At 37.5% G+C, this 25,797-nt stretch overlaps 1 protein-coding gene across 2 annotated transcripts in view; it reads left to right on the top strand.

Moving 5' to 3' along the window:
- LOC103557484 (N-deacetylase and N-sulfotransferase 3) overlaps positions 1 to 25,797 on the top strand; it is a 161,505-nt gene that overhangs the window by 41,949 nt on the left and 93,759 nt on the right. For both annotated transcript variants that reach the window (XM_008530026.2, XM_070609237.1), the window contains exons 3-4: positions 10,083 to 10,170; positions 18,314 to 18,468. In XM_008530026.2, coding sequence (XP_008528248.1) covers positions 10,083 to 10,170; positions 18,314 to 18,468 — 243 coding nt within the window. The remainder of the gene's footprint in view (positions 1 to 10,082; positions 10,171 to 18,313; positions 18,469 to 25,797) is intronic.

Here is a 25,797-nt window from a genome sequence, read left to right as displayed (position 1 = left end):
ACAGCAGTACTCACAGCTGTACACTCTGATTTTTCTGTTTGTTGAGGTGAAATTCACATACGTAAAATTAACTATTTGAAAATAAACAATTTAGTGGCATTTAGTACATTCACAGTGTTGTGCAATCACCACCTCCATCTAGTACAAAACATTTTCCTCACCCCAAAAGGAAACCCCATACCCGTTAAGCAGTTATGACCAACTTCCCCCTACCTACCTCTGGCAACCACCAGTCTCCTTTCTATCTCTGTGGATTTACCTAGCCTGGATATTTCATGTAAGTGGAGTCATACAGTACATAACCTTTTGTGTTGGGCTTCTTTCCTTTAGCATCAATGTTTTCAAACATGTGTCAGCACTTTATTCCCTTTTATGGCTGAATAATATTCCATTTTATGTATGAACCATAATTTTTTTATTCATTCATCCATTGATGGACACCTAAGTTGTTTCCACCTTTTGGCTTTTGTGCATAGTGTTGTTATCAATACGCATATACAAATATCATCTGAACACCTGTTTTCAGTTCTTTTGGGTATATATCTAGAGTGTAATTGCCAGATCATACAATAATTCTGTATTTAACTTTTCTACAGCAGCTGAACGATTTTACAGTCCCATGACAATCTGATTCTTAATCCTCTTTCCTCTATAAGCACTTGCCTCCTCACACCTTATCTTCCCTAAGTTGGAGCTGGTTACCCTAGTTTACCACACTTTACCTAAAGGGACAACCTGATTAACTGATTCTCCCAATGCAGCTGAAAGAGACTTTTATTAGAAAAACTAAGGAAAATAAAATTAATAAAGACAAAATGAAAACTTTAGAGCCTACAATCTATGTTGCATAATTTCCAACCCAAATTTCTGTAGCCATGATGGGATACTTTGGGGCCAACACAGTTTCTAGGACCTCAATTGAATTCTGATGAGCCTTATATATTCTGTTTTTTTCTAGAATATTTCTGATTTGAGAATTCATAGTACCCATGACCTATGTGGCTCATACAATCATTGATTAGCTGAATGCCTACTGTGTACCAAGAATTTTGCTAGACATTGAGCATCAAAGATTTCATATTCTCAAGGAAAACCAAGCCTATGAATAGGTAAATTAGAAACTACCTTGAACTATTTGACATCAAGGACTAGGACAGTGATTCTTAGAGTGTTTTATGATGTCATCTATATCAAAATCGCCTAGGATGCTGTGGCCCTGCTTCCGCGCTATCGTTCAGAATCTGTGGGTTAGAACCCAGGAATCTGCATTTTATTGAACTTTTCAGATGATCTTCATGTACATAGGATTTTGAGAAGCACTGAAATAAGGAGTGGCTTTATTTTAGCACTGAATAATTTGAAAATGAAATGTTTTACAATTTTTTTTTGAGTTTGAACTATGTTGAAATTATTGATCAAGATTCAAAACATTTTATGAAAATAAAATAGTAAGAGAATGTCCCTTGGTGCTCGTTGTCAAGTCTTTATGAGTTTAATGTACTATCAGATCAGTCAGAAATTTATTCATGTCCCCATTCAATAAATAGTTACTCCTCCCTCTTGTGTTCCTGACATCATGCTGGGCTTTGGGGCTGAAAAGCGAATGGGACAGACACAGTCGCGACCTCCTGGAGTTTATAGTTTAGCCTCAGCCTCACATTTTGTTTCTGACATATAACACAAGCTTTTATTTGGGGCGGGGGGAGGTGGCTAGGTAACATTTTATCAGTGTTTTTAAAAATGTATTTAGCACTTTCACTTCTCAAGGAGAACAGATATGCTACTAAGGGGTTTTCAGCATACGTCTGCAACTATTAAAGGAAATTTAATTTGCTCTGGAATAATAGTAAGTGGGTTGGGATCCCTCAGTCCCCTCATGTGGGGTCCGACACCCCTGCTTCCTTTTTGGCTTTGCTTCTAGAAGCCAAGTATTTTAATTTGTTAAGATGTTAAAATTACATTTATAATAACACGTAAAACCCTTTTCTGTATGTTTGAATGAATGAGACATAACTTACAGTTTCCTAAAGGTGTTATGTTATAAAGAACCGTGAACTACACTTTATATTTATTTCTTTAAACAAATTAAGTACATTAGGATTTTGACTATTTAAGTGTATCAACCATAAGCTAAATAGAATATGCATAACAATTTCAAGTGAATACTTAGAGTATCGCTTACTTGTTTTGTATTTTCCCACTCGCATATCATTATTTGCCAATTTCAGTTAAACAATTGTTCTAGCAAAACCAGGTCTCACCTGTATAACTTAGAGGTTGTGTACAATGTATGCTCTAGGCCAGTTTAAGTATGTAACAGGGATAATTCAAGATGACCATGTAACTTCTGTCTCCTTGACTTTCACACAAACCTGTGTGCTTACTCTGTTACTACAATGCTAACGATAAAACACATGACCACTGAGGTGGAAAATTAAGAATTCACTGAGGTCACTTAGTAAGAAATTCAAAGCCCTGTAAAAGTTACTGTAATGCAGCTACTTGGATCATCTTCCTCTTTTGTTTAAAATCCTCAGTGCTGATTAGACAACCCCAAAAGGGCTAGGGGTCAATTTGAAAATATTGTTTAAAATTTGAAGTATAGGCCTGGTTTTACTAAAATGGGTAAGAGTGAAAAATAGAAGGTGGAATTTTGTGGAGGGACAATGAATTTTTAAGATTGACAGAGGAAAGGACAAAGGATTCCTCTCGTAGAGCTAAAACACTGCTTCTGCGTGCTGGGAAAGGTTTTAGGGCCATATATCCATTTTCTCATTTGATCTTCTTCCAAACCCATGAGGTGTATATTGTTATCCCTGTTTTCCAGAAGAGTAAACTGTGATTTGGAGAGGTTGGGTCCTTGTCCAAGCTCACACAGTAGTCACATGGCAAAGTCAGATGCCAAAATCTCTCTGATTCCAAATCTGCTCTTCATTCATCATGGCCTGTTGGTGACGCCACACTCAAGGACTGGGCATTCAGCAGATGGTGACCTTGGCTTAAGGCATTGTTAACAAGAAGCAGGATAAAGTCTAATCCTCCTCACTATAATTAGCAAATTCCTAGGTGAAACTTCCCTATCCATCTTCCCAAACTCGAGAGGGTCATGGAAAACATGGAAACACACTCCAACCTTTGGTCTTTATATTTTAAGTAGCAGGATAATATAATATTGTATATCAACTATGCTTCAATTTTAAAAAGTTAGCAGGATAAACATAGTTTCTTCTTTTTATGTGTAGACTTTACATTTAGAATATGAACAACTAAGAGTGGAGTGATTATTTTACTATCAGAAATGTTGCTAGGTACTGTAGAGCTGTGTCTATAGGTGTCATATTGTGATTTATAACAAGAAATACGTATTTTGTCTTCGTCTGGTTTCTGGCACAGAGCTCCTAAAACCCTTGGAATTTCCTGTGCTGAGAGCCATAAAGGTGTCTCATTATGTTAATGGGTAACTTTTGGAAAGTACCTAAGGATGGAGACTGGTTGCCAGTGGAGCCCACCACATGATTAGAGGGTTGGAACTTTCAGTCCCACCCCCTGACCTCCAGGGAGGGGAGGGGGCTGGAGGTTGAGTTCAATCACCAATGGCCAATGATTTAATCAATCATGCATATGTAATAAAGCCTCCATAAAAACCCAAAAGGACAGTGTGCAGAGAGCTTCCTGGTTGGTGAACACATGGAGATTCGGGGAGAATGGCATTCCTCCAGAAGGTTTGGAAGCTCCGCACCCTTTCCCCATACCTTGCTGTATTCATGTCTTTCTGTTCCTGAGTTATATCGTTTTATAATAAACTGGTGATCTAGTAAATAAAATGTTCCTCTGAGTTCTGTGAGCCACTCTAGTGAATTCATCGAACCTAAGCAGGGGGTCTTTGGAACCTCTGATCTACAGCCGGTTGGTCAGAAGCACAGGTGATTACTTGGACTTACAACTGTCATCTCAAGTAGGTGTGTGTTGGGATGGGGTGGGAGGGTCAGTCTTGTGGGACTGAGCCCTTAACCTATGGAATGTGATGCTATCTCCAGGTGAATAGTGTCAGAATTGAATTGAACTGTAGGACACCCAACTGGTGTGTGAGCATTGCCCGTCGACTTGGGGAAACCCACACACACATACATCAGAACTGGTGACCAGAACACCCCTTAATAAGTTTCTTGTCAAGAGAGTTTAAATACTGTTGCAAAAAGTGGCCAAGTATTATGCATCCCACTCACTTACCTATCTTTCCTGCATTTCTTTCTTATTTCCATCCCCAGTGTCATTGTGTAGGCAGGTCAGATGGTAGGGTTGATCCTGGCCTTATTGTTGATTGTCTTCCTCTAATATTGTCTTCCCTCTAATTGTGCACGATGCTCTCTCACTCTAAGGTTAAGCTTAATTAACTGTTTCCAGCAAATTTCAGTGTTTTCCTTGTCTGAGACCAGGTCTTATATAGAGAGCCTTCCAATTCTGTCCAGGCAAGAGGGAGAGCGAAGAGATCCTTATAGTCCTTCACAGCCCGCCATTGTCCTGCAGTCCAGCTCCACAGATGGTGCACTGAATGACCCTTCCTTACTCTGAATGCAGTGGGTCAGCATTCCTAGTTCAGCTAGGTATTCACTGACCAACCTAGTCTTCCCATCCTTCTCATACCTGAAGGTTTTGGAAACCAAGAGTGACAGCCAGTTAGTGAGAGTGATAAGAAAAGCCACATCTTATTCCCTGCTAGTGGATTCTGTCACCACCACTCTGTATGCCAGTGATAACAGTGTTCAGTGTTGCTGTTTGTGTTGTTTCTGTAGACAACAGAGGCAGTGAGCTTTGAAATCCAAAGTCCTTGTTAGATCACTTCTTCAACACTTAACTAGCTTTGTGACCAGGGGGAAGTCACTTAAGCTATGTAAGTCATGCCTACTGTGTCTGAAATGGAAGTAATAATCTCGTCTACATAAAGTATTTCTGAGTGTGTGTGTGTGTGTGTAGATAGATACATAGATACAGGAGCTGCCCAATTGTTTTCATTTACTTTAGCAGATCTACATATATATTGTATATACATAATTAGTATTTGGTTGATTAATAAAATAATAATGCTAAAAATTCTGTGCTGAAACACAGAATTGCCTGCTGCTGAAAAACCACACTCAACACTGAAATTTCTTCCCCAGCTTTAATCTGGCTCACCAACTCCTTTTCTGAACTTACAAAAGATAAAACAGGTCAAAATATAGTCTAGGAAGCACATACAAGAAACAAAAAATTCGCAGATGTTCCCCCCAAAGAATGTCACACATGTAATGAGTACTAACATGAGTCTCCATATAAAATGTTTTTTGCAGTTATTTTTAATTTTTTCTCTTTCATTTACTTTGATATATTCATTCAGTTAAAGAAAGTTGGAGAAAATCCAAAGATATATAAAAGCTCCCATTTTGCTCAGTTCTCAGAGCTCAATTTCTTTAAATTAGATCTTTTTTGCTTTCAACTGGATCTTTCAATGCCTGTAAGTGTTTTTGGCTTTGTAGAATGAAGCCTAAAAAAATTAAGTTAGTGGGGTAGCATACAGATTCAAATTTGAAAAAGTAATTTTGGAAATAGTCAAATTTTCATGTTAAATTATATTCAAAATGCAATTCCCTAATAATTTTAATTGGATATTATGTTCCCTCCTAATACTTTCATAAACGTTTCCAAATTTGCTGCAAAATTCTTTGGTGAAGAATAAGCAGATTTTCTGTTGTACAAATAGCTACTTCATCATTATATAAATATGTACTGATACACAGAGCAGTATTTATATGAACCAAAAAATGTGAACAAACTAAATGTACAACAGTAGGGCAAAATGGTTAAATAAATTATGTATACCCATTTGATTCGATATTCTGATTCATTCCAAAAATTGGTTTTGAAAGATTAATGAAGCAGGAGAAAGCTCATGATATAGTAGTAAAGGAAAAAAGCAAAATTCAAAACTGTATTTTTAGTCATAGTTGGTATAGTTCTAAATTTATTTTATGGCTCTAATTTCACTTACCTTTGTATATATCTGTATATACATTGATATATTTAGTTATTGAAAAAATTGAGAGCGAATTCCATTATAATATTAACTTATCCTGACAGGTAGACTTATTAATGATTTTAATTTTTTTAATCAGAAAAAATGTGTTACTTTAAAAAAATAATCACTGATATATGAAATTTTAAATTACCCTGCTAAAAATAGATGATGTTTTGAAACACTTAAAAATAAAAGTACTGGGACCAGCCCATTGGTCTAGCAGTTAAGTTTGCGCACTCCACTTTAGTGGCCTGGGGTTCACTGGTTCAGATGCCAGGCATGGACCTAGCACTGCTCGTCACGCCACACTGTGACACCATCCCACATAAAATAGAAGAAGATTGGCACAGATGTTAGCTTAGTGACGATCCTCCTCAAGCAAAAGGAGGAGGATTGGCAACAGTTGTTAGCTCAGGCCCGTCTTCCTCACACATAAATAAAATAAATGAATAAATAAATAAAAGTACCACTTTTCACTCAATCAGAGCATTTTTGACAGTAGACACCTCTGTCGTTAGGGTGCTTGTGTTAGAGGAGACCACTGAAGGTACCTCTGCAGGTGCCTGTGGTTGGTCACCTCCTCGTGACCAGAGTATCTGCACGTCAGAGAGGCTGTGCCTGCCCGCAATACACATGCTTTTCTGAATGTGGCTTTGGAACATTGATTTATCTTATTATGATTACATTTTTAGATATTATGGCACCACATGTTGCACATAGACGATAAAGTATCATTTTATATCACTTTTTAAATATTTTGTTCATAGGAATAGACTATTTCAGTTTAAAATAGAATAATGCTGAATAAAATCATTCTAGTAATGAAGAGTTTAATGAAAAGAATATGATCTAAGAATATTTCTGGGGACTCAAGCTTTTTGCACATAAGCATATTTTGAAAAGATGTGAATAATGGATGAATATGTAACACTGTTCTCATAGACACCCCGAAATCTGGTACCAAAAACAATATAAAACAAACATGACTGCTTATCTTAAGTATATAAAATGTCATCTAAAAATAAATTTCCCCCTTCAACCTACACAGCATAATATTCGTTATCTCCAGTCTGTTTTGGTACAGTCGCGCTACATAACGATGTTTCGGTCAACGCCAGACTGCATATACCGTGGCGGTCCCTAAGGTTAATATCATACAGGCTAGATGTGTAGTAGTCTATGCCATCTAGGTTTGTGTAAGTATGCTCTGTGATGCTCACACAATGATGAAATCTCCTATCGGCGCATTTCTTAGAACATATTTTCATCGTTAAGCGACACATGACTGTATATCTTTTCTATGCTTTAGTGTTTGTTTCTAGAATATCAGATAAATGTGTAAAATGCCAACTCAAACCTGAAAAATTAGGGCTAATTCAATTAATTTGAATTAATGTATTCTAGTTAATTAAGAGGTTACTTCACAGGTGCTTTTTTTAGCTTCTAAGGCCTGAAAACAGGAAAGGTGTTTTGGGTATTTATTTCCATCAAGTATTGTAAATGTAAATTTTAAAAAGCAATCAAGAAGCACAAAGCAAAGTTCAAGTTGAAGTTTAGTTCAGGGATTTTATTTTCAGAGAGGCAAAAAGAAAAACTTTCCAGCTGTAAGATTAAAGCATTGTACACACAAGAAATAATTTTAAAGTGGATCTTGAATCCATATTTTCACCATTGAAAGGAGAAAAATAAGAGAATGAAATGAAGTGAGTAAATGGATAAAGAAGAAAGATAAGATCTAAGGGGAAGGAAAGTTAGGAAGAGCCACTGGAATGTTCACTTGGGGAGAATAAATTGGAGAGAAGAAGGGGAGAAGGAAGGGAAGGAAGATAAGGTAAATAAAGTGAGAAAAAATCTTTAAGAAGTAAATGAGATATAGGTATATATATTAGATATAATTATCAGCAATACATATTATATATGTTAATATATATGATATGTACAATATATATCATATGATTATATCAACACCTAATATTTTTTGCCACTTTTTTGAAAAGTTTACCAAAAACTCTTGCATGAATTATCTCTTTTATAATCCTCATCATAATTCTATGAGTTGGACAATTGTCTCCACTTCCACAAATGAAGGGAAAAGTTCAGAGGCAATATGAATTGTACAGCATCACTAACAATAACAACCATAGTAGTAGTAGTAATAGTAGCAGCAGTGATAACAGAGGAGTGGCACTAATTGTTGAGCACACACCAAGTGCCAGTCACTATGCTAATGGCCTAAATTAATTATCTCATTTAATCCTCATAACAGTGCTTTGAGGATATTATTATTATCCCTACTTTACAAATAATGAGTCCGAGGCCTGGACCGTTTAATAACATGCCCACAGCTGAATAGAGGCAGATGCAGAATTCCAGCTGAGACGACCTGACTCCCAGGCCTTAGTGACTGTGCTGTAAGTCCCAGAGCTGGCATTTACATCCGTACCTTCAGATTCACTAGCTGATGCTCCTTCCATCTGGACAGAAAGAGACAGGCTCGATCTTACATGCAGGCAGCACCCCTGCCCACACCTCCACACACCAGGGACCTGAGTACCACCTAGAAGTCCCAGTCTTCCCTTCATCACTGCTCACTTGGCCACATTCTCCTTCCTCTGCCCGACTCATGCCCGGCCCTTTCGAGGACAGGGCCTAACCTGTTCCCAATGACACTGCCATCAGTTAATTCTTTTGCTTCTATAGTCAGAGTGGAAATCCATGAACAGGCCTGTCTTCCATTTTTGAGTGCCCTCCAGACCCACATATTACATGGTTCAGTTGTGCACATAAAGGAGATTGTTCATAGTAGTGATAGAAAAAGAAGACAGAGACACGTAAATTTCAAAAACTTACCATTGGTCAGATGAATTTAAATCAGATTCAGAAGTTCTCTTCCTTGGCTTTTACACAACAAGGAGAATCACTTGCATCCACAGATAAGGCATACAGTCATGGGATCGTGTCTGAATAAAAACCGTCTATCTGTTTATCCCCAAAAAGACTGAGGCCGTGAATGTGATGGGGCAGGGCTTCCACGTGTCAGCTGTACTGTTAAGGAACAAGCTTGTGTTGTGCGCCCAGCTGTACTCTGGAAAGTTGGAAAGAAGATATGGTGTGGTAGAGTAAAAAGGGTACCTAATTTGGAATCGGGTGATCGAAGTCTTTAATCTAGTGTCTAACACCAATTTTATTTGTGAAAATGAACAAGTCATTTCTCCTCAGTTTCCTCATGTGTAAAAGAAGTGTTGACTAAGATCCTTTACAAATTTACCATTTAGCGTTACTTTCTCTATGTATGAATGGGTGTGTGTGTGAGAGAGAGAGGCAAAAAAGAGAGAAAGAATGTAAGAATACGAATTTAAGTAAAAAGGAGGAGAAAGAAAAAAGTCCAATAAATACTCATAGCATGGTAAATACTTTATAGAATGTAACAATTAAAACTCTGATTCAAAATAACTTTGCTTGTTAGAAGTAGGGTTTTTCGCTTGTCTGTTTTTTAGTGAAAAGGTAAATTAGGGATTTACTTTACCATGACACCCCTTTTAAAGAGCAATCACTATCTTTTGAGAATCTAAGACTTAAAGATGGAAAAGTCTTGAATTTTGAAGACCAAAGATGCATCTGAGAAACAACAATCTGATTCTTTCAACATGTGTTCTTGCATAGTTTCATTAGTGTCCTTCTTTTGACAGTTGGTGATCTATGTCCCTGAGGGGTGAAAGGAGATCTATTCTATGTGGTAGATACTGGCTCCTTTGATACATGCAGAATAAACTTTTCATTTAACTTTGTTTTTCTAGTTGACGCTTCTTGCTGATCTATTGCAAGCTAAAGGATAAATATGTGTATGTGTTTATGTAATCTCAAAAGGATCTCTCTAGTTTTAAAGTGGTAAAGAATCTGCTTTCCATCATTTAATTCTCTCACATGGATAAAGGAATTTTACCCTTTGAAAGCAAAAGGAAGATATCTTTTAAAACTTCTCAATGCCATTCTCTACCTGATGCATTTTTTTAATTATATATTTCAGGCCCTGCTCGATACTCAGAATCTTTTGCGTGCACAAATCACAAATTTTACATTCAACCTGGGATTTTCAGGGAAATTTTACCATACAGGTAAGAAAAGGGGAGTAACACTTCTCATTAAGGCCTCTCTGACCACTCCATTTAAAATTGCGTACCCCTGGTGTTCAAATCTTTCTTTGCCAGTGTCCCTCCTCGGTTTTATTTTCTTCATATTATTCAATCCACTTAACATTATTTTTTAACCTTTACAAAATGTTAGTGGTTTGAAAGTTTATGTACCGTGGTATTATCTAACGTCCTTCCTTTTCTATTGAACTATAATTTATATACATGTAAGTGCATCAATACTGTTCAATGAATTTTCACGAAGTGTCCACAGCTGTGTAACCAGCAGGTGGACCAAGAAGAGACTGCTCCCAGAATCCCGCCCTCCCTTACGCTCCCTTACAGTCACTAGCTCCCCTCAAAGAAAACCACTGTCCTGACTTCTAATATCCTAAATTAGATTGCCTGACTTTGCGATGTGTGTAAAAGGAATCATATGGTGTGGTCTCTTCTATATCCAGCCTGTTTTGTTCAATATTATTTGGGTTTCACAGATATTATTGTGTATAGTTGTAATTCTTTCATTTTTGTTGCTTTGTAATATTCCATTGTTGGAATATACCAAATTTTCTTTATTCCATTCCTTTCCAATGTAGATGGTTGGGTTGTTTCCAGTATTTGGGTTTTTTTGGGTAGTCATGTTAGGAACTTTTTGTACCTGTCCTTCAGAGGACATAAGCATTCTTTTCTGTTGGTTATCCACCAGGAGTAGAATTGCTAGTTGTATGGCACACCTTGGATCAGCTTTCGTAGAAAACGCCAAACAAGTTTTCAAAGTGTTTGTACCAATTCACATGCTAAGAGTGTATGAATTTTCTGTTGCTCCACATTCTCACCAATATTGATAGTGTTTGTCTTTCTAATTGTGGTCTTTGTGGTGGGCAGGGCATGTAGAGATGTCATGTAATGGTCTTAATGGACATTTCTCTGATGAATAGTGAAATTGAGCTTTTTTAATCGGTCTATTGGCCCTTTGGATATCCTCTTTTGTGAAATGTCTGGGGTTTTTTTCTATTGATTTGTAGAAATTCTTTACGTATTCTTAATGAGTCCTTTACCAGTTATATGTGTTATAAATTACTTTCTCCTATTGTGTGGGTTGTCTATTCACTCTCTTAATGGTGTTTGTTGATGAATAAAAATACTGAATTTTAATGTTATCCAATTTATCTTTTCATTTCCTTTATGGTCAACTGTGTGTCTTTTTAAAGACATCTTTGCATGCCACAAGATCATAAAAATATGTTTCTATATTCTTAAAATGTGAAAATCTGAGGTCCATCTATAATTGAATTTTGTGTATGTGTTTAACAGGGGCCAAGATGTCTTCTTTTTTCCATAAAGATATCTAATTGATACCGAGTATTGAAAAGACATGCTTTTCCAAAGCACCATAGTGTCATCATTGTCGTAAATTAGATGACCGTACATGTGTGGACCTTGTTTCTGGACTCTCCTGTTCATTTGATCTATTTGTCTCCATCACTGTCTTATTTACTGTAACTTTATAATTAATATTAACATCTGCTAGTGTAAATCCTCCACGTTTGTTCATTTCATTCAAGACTGCCTTGGCAATTCTTGGCCCTTTGCATTTTTCTATAAATTTTAGGATCAGCTTATCAATATCCAAAGAAACTTGCTAGAATTTTGATTGAGATTGCATTAAATCCATAAATTAATTTAGGAAGAGTTGCCGTCTTACATATTGAATCTCCCAATCCTTGAACATTTTTAGGTCCTCTTTACTCACACTTAATAAAACGTGTTTTTAGATTTATTTAGATTTAGATTTAAAACTTGTTTTTAGATTTATTCCTTAGTGGGGTTTTTTGATGCAATAGGAAATGACATCTTGTTTTTTATTTCATTTTTCTTTTCTTTATTGGTGGTGTATAAAAATACAATTGATTTTGTATACTGATCTTGTATCCAGAAACCTTGCTACATTCACTTATTAATTCTATAGTTTGTCTGTAGATTCTTTTGGATTTTCTACCTGTACAATCATGTAACTTTTGAATAGTGAACATTTTATTTCTTCCTTTCTGAGCCTAGTGAATTGTGTTTCTTTTCCTTGCCTGTTGCACTAGTTTGGATCTCCAGTACAATGTTAAATAAAAACGGTGATCCTGATACTCGTGTCTTGTTCCTGACCTCAGGGGGGAAGTGTTTCAATAGATTTTCTCTGTTCTTGAGGGGAATTCTTTCAACAGTGTATTTTGTAGATTCTCTTTATTAACTTAAGGACGCTTCTTTCTGTTCCTAGATTGCTAAGAGCTTTATCATGAATCGGTGTTGAGTGCACTTTGTTTTTAAATTGTTTATCTCTTGTCTCTCATCCCTCACTAATCCGTGAAGGCTTTACTGCTGTAACACCAGCAACCAGAACAGTGCCTGTTGAGAAAATGAATTATGAACAAATGATTGAGCGAAAATAAGATCACCTTGATTTCAGCTGTTTGTGTTTATATGGAACAAGGTCAGAGAGTAAAATTTGACCATATTTCATTGTCAAAGGAAATCACTGTAAACATTAAGAATAACTAAAAAGTTTCTTTCCCAAACATAATAGAAATATAAGAAAATACTCCTGGCAACTCAATTTTTTGCCCAATACTGAATGCTAAAGAATGACCCTGGACAGTTTCTCTCCTTCCTTCTTGTTTCTGAAAGGTTTGTCCTTTTCCCTTACTTGGGCACTTCCCACAGCTCGCAGTAAGAATGTTCTCTCTCTGAGCCAGAGAAACAGGAGGAACCTAAGGCCAGTGCTTCAAGGGGTCTTGTTCCCTGTATGTGATATGAAAGCTTCCACAAAAGCATAGCTAGGGTTGTCTAAAGCCAGTAAAATCATTTTTCAGTGGGAACAGATGTAAAATTTAATGCTCTGAATCCTTCAAAAATTAGATATTGTAAAATTTAATTGAATTACATTGTCTTCCTTTCTAAATGAGTAATTCCTCTTTCTATTAAAAGTCTATCTGTTTTATTCAATCTTGAAGAGAAAGAGAAGAACAGCACTGCCATAATAGTGAGATTGTATTTCAGGAGAGTGTTCGTCTTGTTTGAGTTATTTTAGTTTTTGAAGGATTCATGCCTTTTGTGAGAAATAAAGAGATGAAGGAAATAAAAATCATGGTTCCTTTTTAGTGAGCAGCACCATATTCCAGGTACTTAGCTACAGCACTTTTCATGTACATTTTCACTGAATTCTAGGAGTTAAAAAATATGTTACCTTGTTTTCTAGATAAGAACACAGAAACTTAGAGGGGCCCAAGGTCATACAGCTAATTGATTGTCAAAAAATAGTCTGAACTTTAGGTCAGTTAGAACGCAAGTCTTTTGTATTAGAAAAATTGGATCTTTATTGTTTGATTGGCAATCCTTGATTGGGGAAGCTGAATGGCAAAAGATTCCTTTCTCTTATCTTTAGGTTCTTTACGTTTGTACGTTTTCCCAAATCACTGAGAACCAGTAATATTGATAAAGTCTAACCATAGCATAGAATTAATTAACAATGTGAAGACCAATGTTATATTGAATTAGTAAATGCTGGTCTTATTTCTAAACTCCACATTTGGTCAATGAATGATAGTTAAGACCCTTAAATTTGGAGTTGCTTAATCTGGGTTAGAATTCATGTTCTGTCCTGACATTGGAGACAAATTTGTCAGTAACTTGGGATAAATCACTTCTCCAAATATCAATTTCCTTATCTGTAAAGTGGAGTTAGCAGTGGCCTTACCTCATAGGCTTGTAGTGAGAATTAAACGAGATGATGCTTGAATAACGCAACACAATGCTTGACAAAAGGTAAAGTCTCAATCAATAATGTTTTTAATATAATACTAGAGTAGGAAATACTGCAGATAAAATACTGAAGAGACTTAAATATAATAAATAATAATTTGCCATAACTTTATAAGATTTCAGCGTAGCTTGGTAATAACTTAAGACATGACACTTTAAATTGAGAAATTTGACTTCTAGTTCTTCTCTCTTCCTCCAGTTCTGGCAAAGGTGGGCTAAGTCGGGGGATAAATGGGTGGCAAGAAGCCAGAACAATCCAACCATGAACAACTATGTTGCAACTGCTTTTTATCATAATCTTTAAAGTAATAAGCAATAGACACTTGTTCTCAATATAATTAATTCTGATATAAAACATCCCTGAAGCAGGATTAAAGAAAATCAGATAAGAAAGAGTTATAAAGAAAAAAGGAAAGGCATACAATTATGCCTACTATGAATTTATGTAAATCTGTCAGAGGGTGGACATCCTTTGGCAACTCCTACATGATTCAAATGTATTGGTATTTTAATAGCGGATTTCACCACGATATTCAGGAAAGGACAACGAAGGCCTGAGCTAACTTTCCAAAGAACCTTGAGATCTGATGTGCTGTCCTGATAAATAAACTTTGGGTAAAGGCCAACTAGAAAAATGAATAAAGGAGAGATGAGAAGAAAGACGCAAGCAAAGATAGGAGTTATAGGAGACAGGGAATAAAGATTAAAAGCAAGGGGAGGGGTAGCTTTCCATGAACTAGGAAATCTTAGCTCGCTTTACCAAGGGGGGTGGAAGGCAAGAATGAACTGATTATCAGGAAACCCCCAGAGACTTCTGCCTGTTTTCAGTATGAAAGTAAAACTGCAACGTGTAACTGACTGTAATCTTAGCTGATATGGAGTCCTGAGGACGTACAAAATGTTAAGCAAGAGGAGAGTATCTTGGATATAAGTAGAGATGTGGTATTTTTGTTTGTTTGTTTGTTTTTTTGAGGAAGATTAGCCTTGAGTTAATAGCTGCCACCAATCATCCTCTTTTTGCTGAGAAAGACTGGCCCTGAGCTAACATCTGTGCCCATCTTCCTCTACTTTATATGTGGGACGCCTGCCACAGCATGGCTTGCCAAGTGGTGCCATGTCCATGTTCGGGATCTGAACTGGCAAACCCCAGGCTGCTGAAGCAGAATGTGCAAACTTAACCGCTGCTCTACCGGTCAACCCCCAGTAGAGATGTTTAATTGCAGGAAAACCAAACAACATCATCCTTATGTCAAACAAACAAACATGTATTTAAACATCACCGTAGCATGCAGCAAATGCATCTTTACCGGGGCCAACTTATTTATCACCTGAAAAGTAACAGGACCCAAGACCTTGCCATGATTGGGGTCATCAAAGATTCTAAACCCTGACTCCATCTTCCTGTTCCTTCTAGAAGAATTCTTCTCCAGAAGGCTTCCCTGAGCTGTAAGATAATCCCTCAGAAGCCCCAAGAATGCTCCATGTTGGTGACTCATGAATCAGGCCAATCAGTTAATATAATGGCTTGGTCAGTTCTTTCTAAATACAATGTCCCCTGTGCCACATAACACTCAGGTGAGACCTCCCCCTTTGCAGTATTATAGTGAAAAACATAAAAACCAAACTCAAGGAGATGTGGAAGAGACACAAGGAGAACAGGAATAGGGAGTATAGGAGGGACAGAAATGGGCATTTTAGATTACCCCCCGTGTGCCAGACTATGTAGACACTTCCTCCCAAAAGAATAAAAGAGGTAAGCTATCCATCCTTTGGCCGACATGAATACTAACATAAACGGATTGTGTGACTTGACCACAATCACACAACTCAAGTGTGTTGGAATCCACAAATAAACTAAAACTTCTGACTCCCAAGACAATACTTGTACAACTATACTATAGTAACATGAGTGTATGATGAAGAGGAAAAAATAGGTGAAATCAAACAGATTCGATTTAAAGATGCCCTTTATACAGAGAGAAAAAACTCCCTTCCTATAAGCAGAGTATTTATGCGTATGACAGTGAAATCGAAGACTGTCCTTGTTGACGAATTGTGTTAGTCCACTCGCTCTGCATCACTCATGCTATTCCTCCGCATGAATTAGAACGACCATCCCGCCTCGCACTACACCTTTATCTTTGGTATATCTCTTTCACTGTCCAATAAACCATAGGATCTGATTCTTGTCCTGCCAGTGGGCTCTGCGTTCCTTCTCTTGGGAAATTAAGTGAAAGAACAGTGGTCACAAGCTCTGGGCTCAGTTGGCTGGGTCAGGACATCAGTCCGTCCTCCATCTTTAGCCCGTAGGGCCCTTTAAAACCAGTCACATCCGAACTGCTATTGAAAATATGAGAGGGCAAATAGGATGTGAAAACAGACAACCCACCTCTGAATTACATACTTCCGTATTGTTTGAAATGAGAACGTATTATTTTTGTAATATTGTTTCTTTTTTAAATTTGTTATTATTATTGTTTTTAACTTGATTATTTCATACTTCTATGAAACTAACCAGAATAGTATAATGAACTGCCGTATATCCAGTCACCCAGCTTCGATAATCGTCGACTCCTTGCCAATTTTGTTTTGTCTATATTCCCATCCATTTCCCAACTCTGTCTTTTTGGAATCAAAACCCAGATGTAACATTTAAACAATAAATATTTCAATATATACTTCTAAAAGAGGAGGGCTCTTTTTTATTAATAAACACAATACCAGTTATCACATCTAAAATATTTTACAGTAATTCCTTAATATCTAATCAATGTTCAAATGTCCTCATAAATGGCGTACACGGCTTTTTGTTTTAGAGTTTGTTTCTTTGAATTAGGATACCAGTAAAGTCACATGTTGTGATAGTTGCTATGTCTTTTAAGTCTCCTTTAATCTACAGATTATCCCTATTTCTTCCCCTCGTCGTTGAAAAGTATTTGTTAAAAAAAAAGAAAGTTTTCCTCCCGAGTTTCCCATAGCCGCGATTTTGCTGAGTTCATCGCTGAGGTCTGGTTGAATGTGTCCCTCTGTTCTCCACACGACGTCATGTGAAAACCCCACTCCTCTAGGAGTTTACTGGATTCACTGTTCTGGCTGAAATTGAAGTGTGGCTGCATAATGTGTGAGGATTAATATCGTCTTAAGATATACAGGACAGTCCTGAGGCACCTTATACTGCTCTCCTTTCATGCTGGAGTAAGGAAACTGTGCCAAAGGCGGTACAGGAGGCTCCTACTCCCCTCAAAGAAATTAAGAGAACTGTGGGGGCCGACCCGGTGGTGCAGTGGTTAAGTGCGCACATTCCGCTTCCGCAGCCCAGGCTTTGCCAGTTTGGATCCCCGGTGCGGACATGGCACCGCTTGGCAAGCCATGCTGTGGTAGGCATCCCACATATAACGTAGAGGAAGATGGGCATGGCTGTTAGCTCAGGGCCAGTCTTCCTCAGCAAAAAGAGGAGGATTGGCAGCAGATGTTAGCTCAAGGCTAATCTTCCTCAAAAAGAGCAAAAAGAGAGGGAAAACTGTGGGATTTCCTACACTCAGCTAAACTGCAGGTTGGGGAAATGAGGAAATGAAAAAGCCCAAATATGAAAAATCAGAGGAACAACAAAAGGGCTGACTCAAGGAAATGGAAGTTTCTTGATGGAGAGTCTGCTTCCAAGAACTTGGGAGAAAGGACAAGCATGAGGAACATGCGGACCACCAAGGAGCCGCTGGGAACGTTTCACTGTGACTTTACCACTTCTCAGCTTCTTTCCATTACTTTCATCCTTTGTTCCCTTCAGTTTTCTCTAATTTTCCAAAATATTCTCTAAATTTCCCAAGTATTACTAATACTAAATATTACTAAGCATTAGCTTTTTCTCTGACTTAGGAGTAATCCAAATAAATTATGGAATTATTTTCTTGTGATGGTTCTGTCACAACGCATGTCGAAATTATCTGCTACTGGAGCCTGACACACATTTCCTTATGGATATTCTCTACATTGCCTACTTAGTCCCCCATTCTCTCCAAACTACAAATTATACAAAGCTAAAGGAGTTCCAGTGTCCTTGAGAATGGCTGTGTATTTCCATCTTGCAGTGATTTCATATCCGTGTCTCATGTTTAAAAATTTTTTAAAGAGTCGTTTTGTCACAATCTCTGGTTGTTCCCCAATAACAGATTTTCCTTTGCTACATTTCATGTTCAAAGTCTTGTATGTATCTAAGTGTAAATGGTGCCTTCTAAATACGTGATAGGACTACAGAATTAGATAGATAGATGACAATCAGTGTAACTAATGATGATCTTTTTTCCTCCCCCCACCCTCAAAGGAACTGAAGAGGAAGATGAAGGTGATGACCATCTTTTGGGGTCTGTCGATGAGTTCTGGTGGTTCCCTCATATGTGGAGCCACATGCAGCCCCACCTCTTCCACAATGAGTCATCTTTGGTGGAACAGATGATTCTCAACAAAAAATTTGCCTTAGTAAGTAACACACTTTGAACATTATATTGAACTAGTGTATACTGACTATAGAAATGACCAGCATTTTATATTGAGAAGCTCTTAGAGGTTTTTGGCATATTGGGACTCTTTCAGCAGGCTTTTGTATGAGAACTTGGTATTGCAGCAGTTCAGTGTGTGACTTCTGAGTTTGTACCGAGAGCTTATCACTATGTTTAATGCTTTGAGGTGTCTAATTTAAGAGGAACTATGCAAGACGTTTATAAGACTCAGTTCTAGGACATTAAGGTCAGAGCACATAAAACATCGCTCCTGTCCAGAAGGAGCTTCCTGCTGCCCTGGGAAGGCAAAATCTACAGGTACAACAATTCTCCAACAAAATTAAATATTCCTTGATCTAGTGCCAAACTGTACAGATTTAAACCCAGAGTTCAGAGAAATAAGCGTCTTTGGGCGTGGCCAGGGAAATGGTCTTGTAGAAATAAGATTTTAGTTACACTCTGAAATAAGAATCAGATTTAGGTATCAGGAAGAATTGGAGTGAAATGAGGCTGAGGGAAAAGGCCAGGTAGAGGATACCATAACGTGGGCAGAAGGTAATGAAGACTCAAGCCAGGGAGGCAATAGAAATGGGAAGAAAACCATTTCAAAGACATTGCAAACATCTGTGTTACAAGGATGGAACATTTGACTAAAGGAAAATGCTCTGTTTTATACTGAAAGGTTTCTGATGGGACAGGGATATTTATGGTAAAAGTTCTAAGTACGGCAGGCAGGAAAATGTGCTTGTGATCAGCAGAGATGGTATATAGTGATTAACAAGCCAATGGGGCGTGTGTTGGGTGAGAGATACTGTTTTCTCTTTGTTTCCACAAATTATTCCAATGGACACACACACAGGTGGAGGAAGTCCAGACAGGCTGTTGTTTGTTTATTTACCCAGCATATCCCTCCCTGGGCAGGAAGTACCTTGGGAGCAGGAACTATGTTCTGTCCATCACAGTATCGCAGTTCCTAACTCATGAAGGCACTCAAGAAGTATTCGTAGTATAAATCATCAAGGCAGTAGAACTTACCTCTCAAAAAGTAATTGAAATGTAATATATCTTTATTTACTATAGCATTTTTTTTTGCAAACCTCAAGGTTATTACAATGTTCGTAGATTATTTATGTTGTTAATAAATCCCAAACCATCAAATCATGTTTCTAGGCAAATCCTGCAAATGGTAGACTTAGCCCAGTGTACAAAATAAATTACAACACACTACACTGGTTAATCTGGATGTGAGTGTGAAAAACTCTAACATATAACTTCTCCTCGACAGACAAAGTGTTTTACTAGAGGTTTGAAGTCCTAACCCTGTAACTAGAAATGACTGATTTGAAGTGTAATTTGCTCAGTTTTGAGGTTTCTCCGCACATGTATGCTTTTCTCAACATTATAGTGTCTTAACCCTGAAGATGTACTATTTCCTCACATACTTGCCCTTAACATATTTTTACTCTAAAATGGCATAAAGAGATTGTGGCTGTAAGTCTGTGAAAACAAGAGCAAGCGTTACTTCCCTTGACTGGCCACCCAGCCATGTAACTATTAGCTTTTTGGCTAATTAGAACTTAAGGAAGTACCGACGCCCACTTATCGTGGAATGGTATTCTATATAAACTGCTAAAGCCGAGATGTTTGGGTAGTTGATCCACACAGTACCTTATTCAAACTTATACAAGAAAAGGTTAGAATTTATATAATGCATTGGTTTTTTTTTTTTTTCTTGAGGAGATAGAAGACCAAATACTTTATGGATAGCATCAGGAGCCCAAACTCGTCTTTCAACTTCAATCTGCTCCCCAAAATAGATACACAGCTTCACGTGCACCTTTGCCATGCCTTGATATTTTGTCAAGAAAGCAAGAATAGTGCCCCCCATACTGAAATGGTAAAGGTGTTTTGACAGTATTTGCAAACTCCTGTGAGAAAGCCCCCTTTATTTTACCTCAAAATATAAACAGGAAGAGTAAATAGCATGTTAAAGTGGTAAACATTGCCACAATTTGTAATAGAAGGCATTAAAAATCCTCTTGATGCAGCAAACGTTAATTCTGTCATCTTCAGAAGTCTAAGCCTGCTGATATTAGCAACATTAATCAGCAAGAGAGGATGTGGAGGAGGAAATTACTTTGTAGTTTCTTCTTAAATGTGTGGAGAAAGAAAGACAGGAATTTGTGAAAGAAGAAAATACAGAGAGTAAAAGAAAGTGCCAGTAAAAGATAAAAAACTGAGAAGTGAGGAGAGAGGTTTTTGTGTTTGTTGTTGCTGTTGTTTTGGTAGCCTTCAAGAAAATATAGTTTATCAAGGCAGATTTGATGAAAGACATGACATTCACTGTTACGTTTCCCTGAACATAGAATAGCATCTAGAATAATGGTATCCCATTATTATTTGGATGAATGAATCAGTGCATGCCAATATTATGTTGATACTTAAAACAAGCATAAATACTTGAAGGTATATTATAGTAAGAACAGACTGCACAGAGTTATAAAGATCTTTTTAGAATTCTCAACTAAGAAGCATCATGAATTGAAAGAATAATTCAAAATTGAAATTTGGTCATTCTTAACCTCCTAACTCAAGTGCTAAGCAGGGGACATTTCTTAAAAATGTCATTCCTAACTACAGGTTGACAACTCAAATTATGGTTCTGGAGGCAGTAGAGAACAGTCATAAGGATCTTCAGAATTAACACCAAATGTGTTCTTTAATGTTTAATCAAGTACGGGACCAGCTGACTTTTTTGTCAAGAAAGAACAGACAGAAAAGACTGAATCCAGGACCAGTCCTTCCCCAGCCATAACAACATGAAAGAGAATATATGTAAACCATTTGGGAACAGTGATGAGCACATACACAGTCAATAGATGGCAGCTGTTGTTTTTATTATCCTTATATTCAGTATCATAAAACTGCCATCTTCAGTTTTATCTAACTCCTGAGGTGTTCTGAGTAGCAGGTAAAAGGGACAAAAATCTTCAAATTTAAAAGCCCAGTTGGTTAATGTGAATTCTACACATTTTCTAAATATGTGTTAACTCTTTTACTTTTCATTAAAGCATTAGGGTTATAAAGCTGCTTCATTGCTCAATTTAAAGATGTAATGAGAAAAGATCAAGGGTTTTCATTTTTTATATATTCCGTATTATTTCCTTTAATTCTTACAATAACCCTGAATTGTAGGTATATTTATTCTTACACTATACGGAAGAAAACTGAAAATCTGAGAAACAAAGTGACACACTCATGATTATAAAGCTCACTAGTGGTAGAGTTAAGACCAGAAATCCAGTCTTCTAAAATTGCATAAATTGTGACCCCCACCCCCCCACCCCCCAGGCTTCCGCATTAGCCTCTCAGCCCAGTTCACGGGCGTAGGTCAAAATTTCTCTTCTGCCTGGTAATCCAAAGGAATGTCTGGCAACCCTGATAAGGTAAGGGAAATTGAAAACTAGTGCTGGAGCTCAGAGGGCAACTTGTCCCTGAGGTTCCCAAAGGTTCCCTAAGATAGGAAGTTTCTAAAATGCTAGGAAAGGAGACAAACAACTGAATCTGAGGAACTAAATGCAGTCATGTGCCACTTCACAATGGGGACACCTTCTGAAAAATGAGTCATTAGGTGATTTCATCATTGTGTGAACATCAGAGTGTACTTACACAACCCTAGATGGTATAGCCTGCTACACATCTAGGCTATACGGTACTGATCTTACGGGACCGCTGTCGCATATGTGGTCCATCGTTGACTGATTATGTGGCGCATGACTATACCATTTATCACGTATAGATATAGAGGCTACTTTAATTCAGTGGAAACTATTCCGGAGGAAATTCTGCCTCAACTATCAACTTACTGGATGGAACAAGCAAAAGCTTAACCTGTGCTAATAGTGCATTTGTAAATTGGGTTACATCCTGCTTTTCTCCACTAGCTTAGAGGCTCTGAATTTAAAACTGATCAGGAGTGTTTCCCAACGAAGGAACTGAGAGAACATACAAAGAAGCAATGAGCTGCCTTGGGAGCAACTGGGTGTTCAAACAGAACTGGAGGTCATGGATAAAATTCAGTATTCAAATGAGCAAGTGACTTAGAGGACATTTAATGTACTTTTCCAACTAAAAGAATCTGAGACTGTGAGGTAAAACTCTTTTGTCGGGGCCTTCTCTGTCACCATCTACAGCCAAACACCTGCTGTTTTCATTGAGTTTTAGCAAACACATCTCATCTATTATCCTTTTGAAGAGTGTGGACACTGCTGCCTCGCAAGGGAATTTGATGCCCATTTTAATTTAGCTTTGAAAGCTCCGTCTAATAGCTTATTATGGAAGGTCAAGCAAATCCTTTGAGCAAACTTGCATTTGACGATTACAGCCATCAGGAAATGCAGCTTTAGAGGTTGATTAGAAAATATTTTTAGTAATCAAATATGGGCTAATTCAGGTATTAAAATGAATTTTCAACAGGGGATTTCTTTTTGAAAGGTATCTTTTCTGAGGCAAGGATTAATTGTAAGAATTATTGACCTCCAACACAGTTTGAGAGATCTATTGTACAGCTTTAAAAATTGGACAGAATTCCATTAGAAAAAGAGCATTGCATTTAAACCTCAAAAATCATCAGTATATATATACTCAACTGAAGAACTGGATCTAAATTTTGGCTAATTATGGTAGTCTGATTTTTAACAATCAAATAATTAGTAGAAATTTTTATCATAATACTCACTGTCAGTATCAGTGATACTTAACACTGTTATAAAGAATAGTATTAAAATTAGTAGTAGTGGAATAACATTCCTAATCCTGAAAACATAGATTCTTGCCAAGGATTGCACTGTTTAATTGCATTATCATTATTCTTTCAAATAATGTCCTTTTCCCTGCTCTTTTCCAAGTTCAGCAGAACATGCTAATTTACATTAGCTGAAATGTCTATTGTCAACTATGCAACTTTTTAGACTAGTGAGCACATTAACTTTTCTAATATGGATATAAAGATTATAGTATCAAAATGTCATTTAAAATATATTGAAAGACTTGCTTGTTTAAGGAATATAGGATAATCTTTTAATTAGTTTGCTTGCCAGCTAGAGAATGAATGATTTCTATCATTTTTACTTCAGTGAACCGTTTTATAAAAAAGCACATTAGATTTTCATTTTACTGATGTTGAAACAAAGTTTAATTCTAGTGGTGCTAATAGAAATAGAGTTCAAACCTCGGGATGCAAAAAGTCCGCTTGGAGCTGGTAGACCACTTCCGGAGTAATCCAAGCAGCCAGTTTGAGGAAGAGACTAGCCATTATTCTGAGCAGGATGACCAATGTGGTGAGGTCTGTCATTTACTTCATAAAAAGAACGGCTGAAGGAATTTGGAGAGAGCAAGAGATAGAAGAGAAAACCAAGGGAATACGTTATCAGGGCTAATACTCAACTTAAAAGTACTGGTATGGCCACCTTAGTTATTACAGTATTGAAATGAGTCAATACTACTACCCTTACCCCCACTACCACCTCAGACCCTCCCCAGGCTGTCCCCCACCTCCCACCGACTCAGCAGCTAACGGGGCCTGGCTCAGACCCCCAGCATCCAGCTCCGCCTCTACAGCTGGCAGCAGTTCGGATTGATGAGTGGCCGGCGTGCTGGCTGGTAAATATTTTGAGTATCATCCCTGCATATAATCAATCTTATGATTGAGAAGGAACTTGAATCAGTGTAGTCAGAAAGTAAGTCATAGAAGAGGGAGTACAATCCTATACATTCAAGTAGAGTTTTTCTTCTAATCTAGACAAGTGTGTACACAGAATGGTGATTGACACCTCCATGTTTGTTCGATGAAAATGCAAATAAATATTTCTCGCAGATGTTAAGATTTTATCATTACTGTTTTAAAATGTAGTTTTTATTATTATTTGGGTATGGTGAGGCCAACAGCTCGGGAGACCACTGCCACTGAAAAGACAGTTTGTTACTCACAGGCCAAGAGAAAGGGACACACCACACCATGCACGGCCCCACAGGGAAGCACTAGAGTCGGTCAAGAGACAGAACATGGGGGAAACATGGTCAAGAGCCTTTGATGTGGTTTGTGCGGCAAAGGTGAGACAAGGCGGGGTGAGCAGGTTTAGGATTGATTGGCTGGTTGGAACAATTTCGGTGGCACTGAGGAATGGGGGCTGTTTCTAGTTGTCTGGTCCCGGCCCTGAGGTGATTAGGGCAGGGAGAGAGAGGCACCCGGCTTCTGAGAGCCTATAAGGGAGCTGGTTGAGGGTAGGCACTCTGCACTGGCTGATTTGCATTTGAACAGCATGCTCTTAGGTGGGTGTTTGCTATCTGCAGGAACTGGCCAGCCCTGGGAGGGGCAGTCTTGCCAGGGTGGGCAAAGCCCCAGATGTCACAGCATCAGAAAACAGAACCTAAAAAAGTATGATTAACACAGTTACACGTGCCTCTCTCCAGGTGATGGATCTCGAAGCTTTCTACAGGTTTTCAGATCCCCTCATCATCCCAGTTGCCGTATTTGTACAATTTCTAACTTGTCGTTCTTCTCCCCAGTATATGTTGGCCCAATCTGAACATTATGGTCCACTGAGGCAATCTTATTAGAATGGAAAACAGTAAAATATTTTTTCCCTCATGTACACTTTACTTCTATTTATATAGCCAAAGATCACATTTTTTAAACCATCATATCACACTTCAAACATCATAGCATATCATGTCTGCTGGACCTACCGTCCATGAGCTATTTATTAAGCCCTCGGATATTTGTTTTTGTCCAATTGACTTTATTAAATGTTAGCCTTGAGATTCCACCTGTCCCTTTCACATTTCATATTTGTTATATGTTCAGTGTTTCAGTATATCAACATTCTGTTAAAGAGTGATTCTATTTAACATGCTGTATATCTTTCCCAGCTTTGTCATCCATATATTTTATAAGTATATTATATGACTTTTGCTTTATGATTTGGTTTATCATGTCTTTTCATCTAATTTTATGTTTATGACATCTTAAGTATTTTGAAAAATTGTTCTCTTTGATAGAGAAAGCAGAAGCAGAAGACAGATTAGGTATTTCTGCTTTTTTCTCTATTATCAAAGTATTTCGCCCACCCTCCAAACTGTGAACATGAGATAATATTCCTTGTTTATCTTTTACCAAAGTCATTTTCAACTAACAATTTATGGAAAATACACTCATTCTGAGATTTAGCCTCCTTGACAATATTTTTATGCCTTTTTTGTTTGTTTTGTTAGTTGGATTTTGTTCTCGGTTTTGTTACTATGCACTTCC

The sequence above is a fragment of the Equus przewalskii genome, chromosome 2 (assembly GCF_037783145.1).
Source record: "Equus przewalskii isolate Varuska chromosome 2, EquPr2, whole genome shotgun sequence".
In the NCBI taxonomy this organism is placed as follows: domain Eukaryota; kingdom Metazoa; phylum Chordata; class Mammalia; order Perissodactyla; family Equidae; genus Equus; species Equus przewalskii.
Note: the sequence above shows the minus strand (reverse complement) of the source record. Positions and strands in the feature narration are given on the sequence as shown.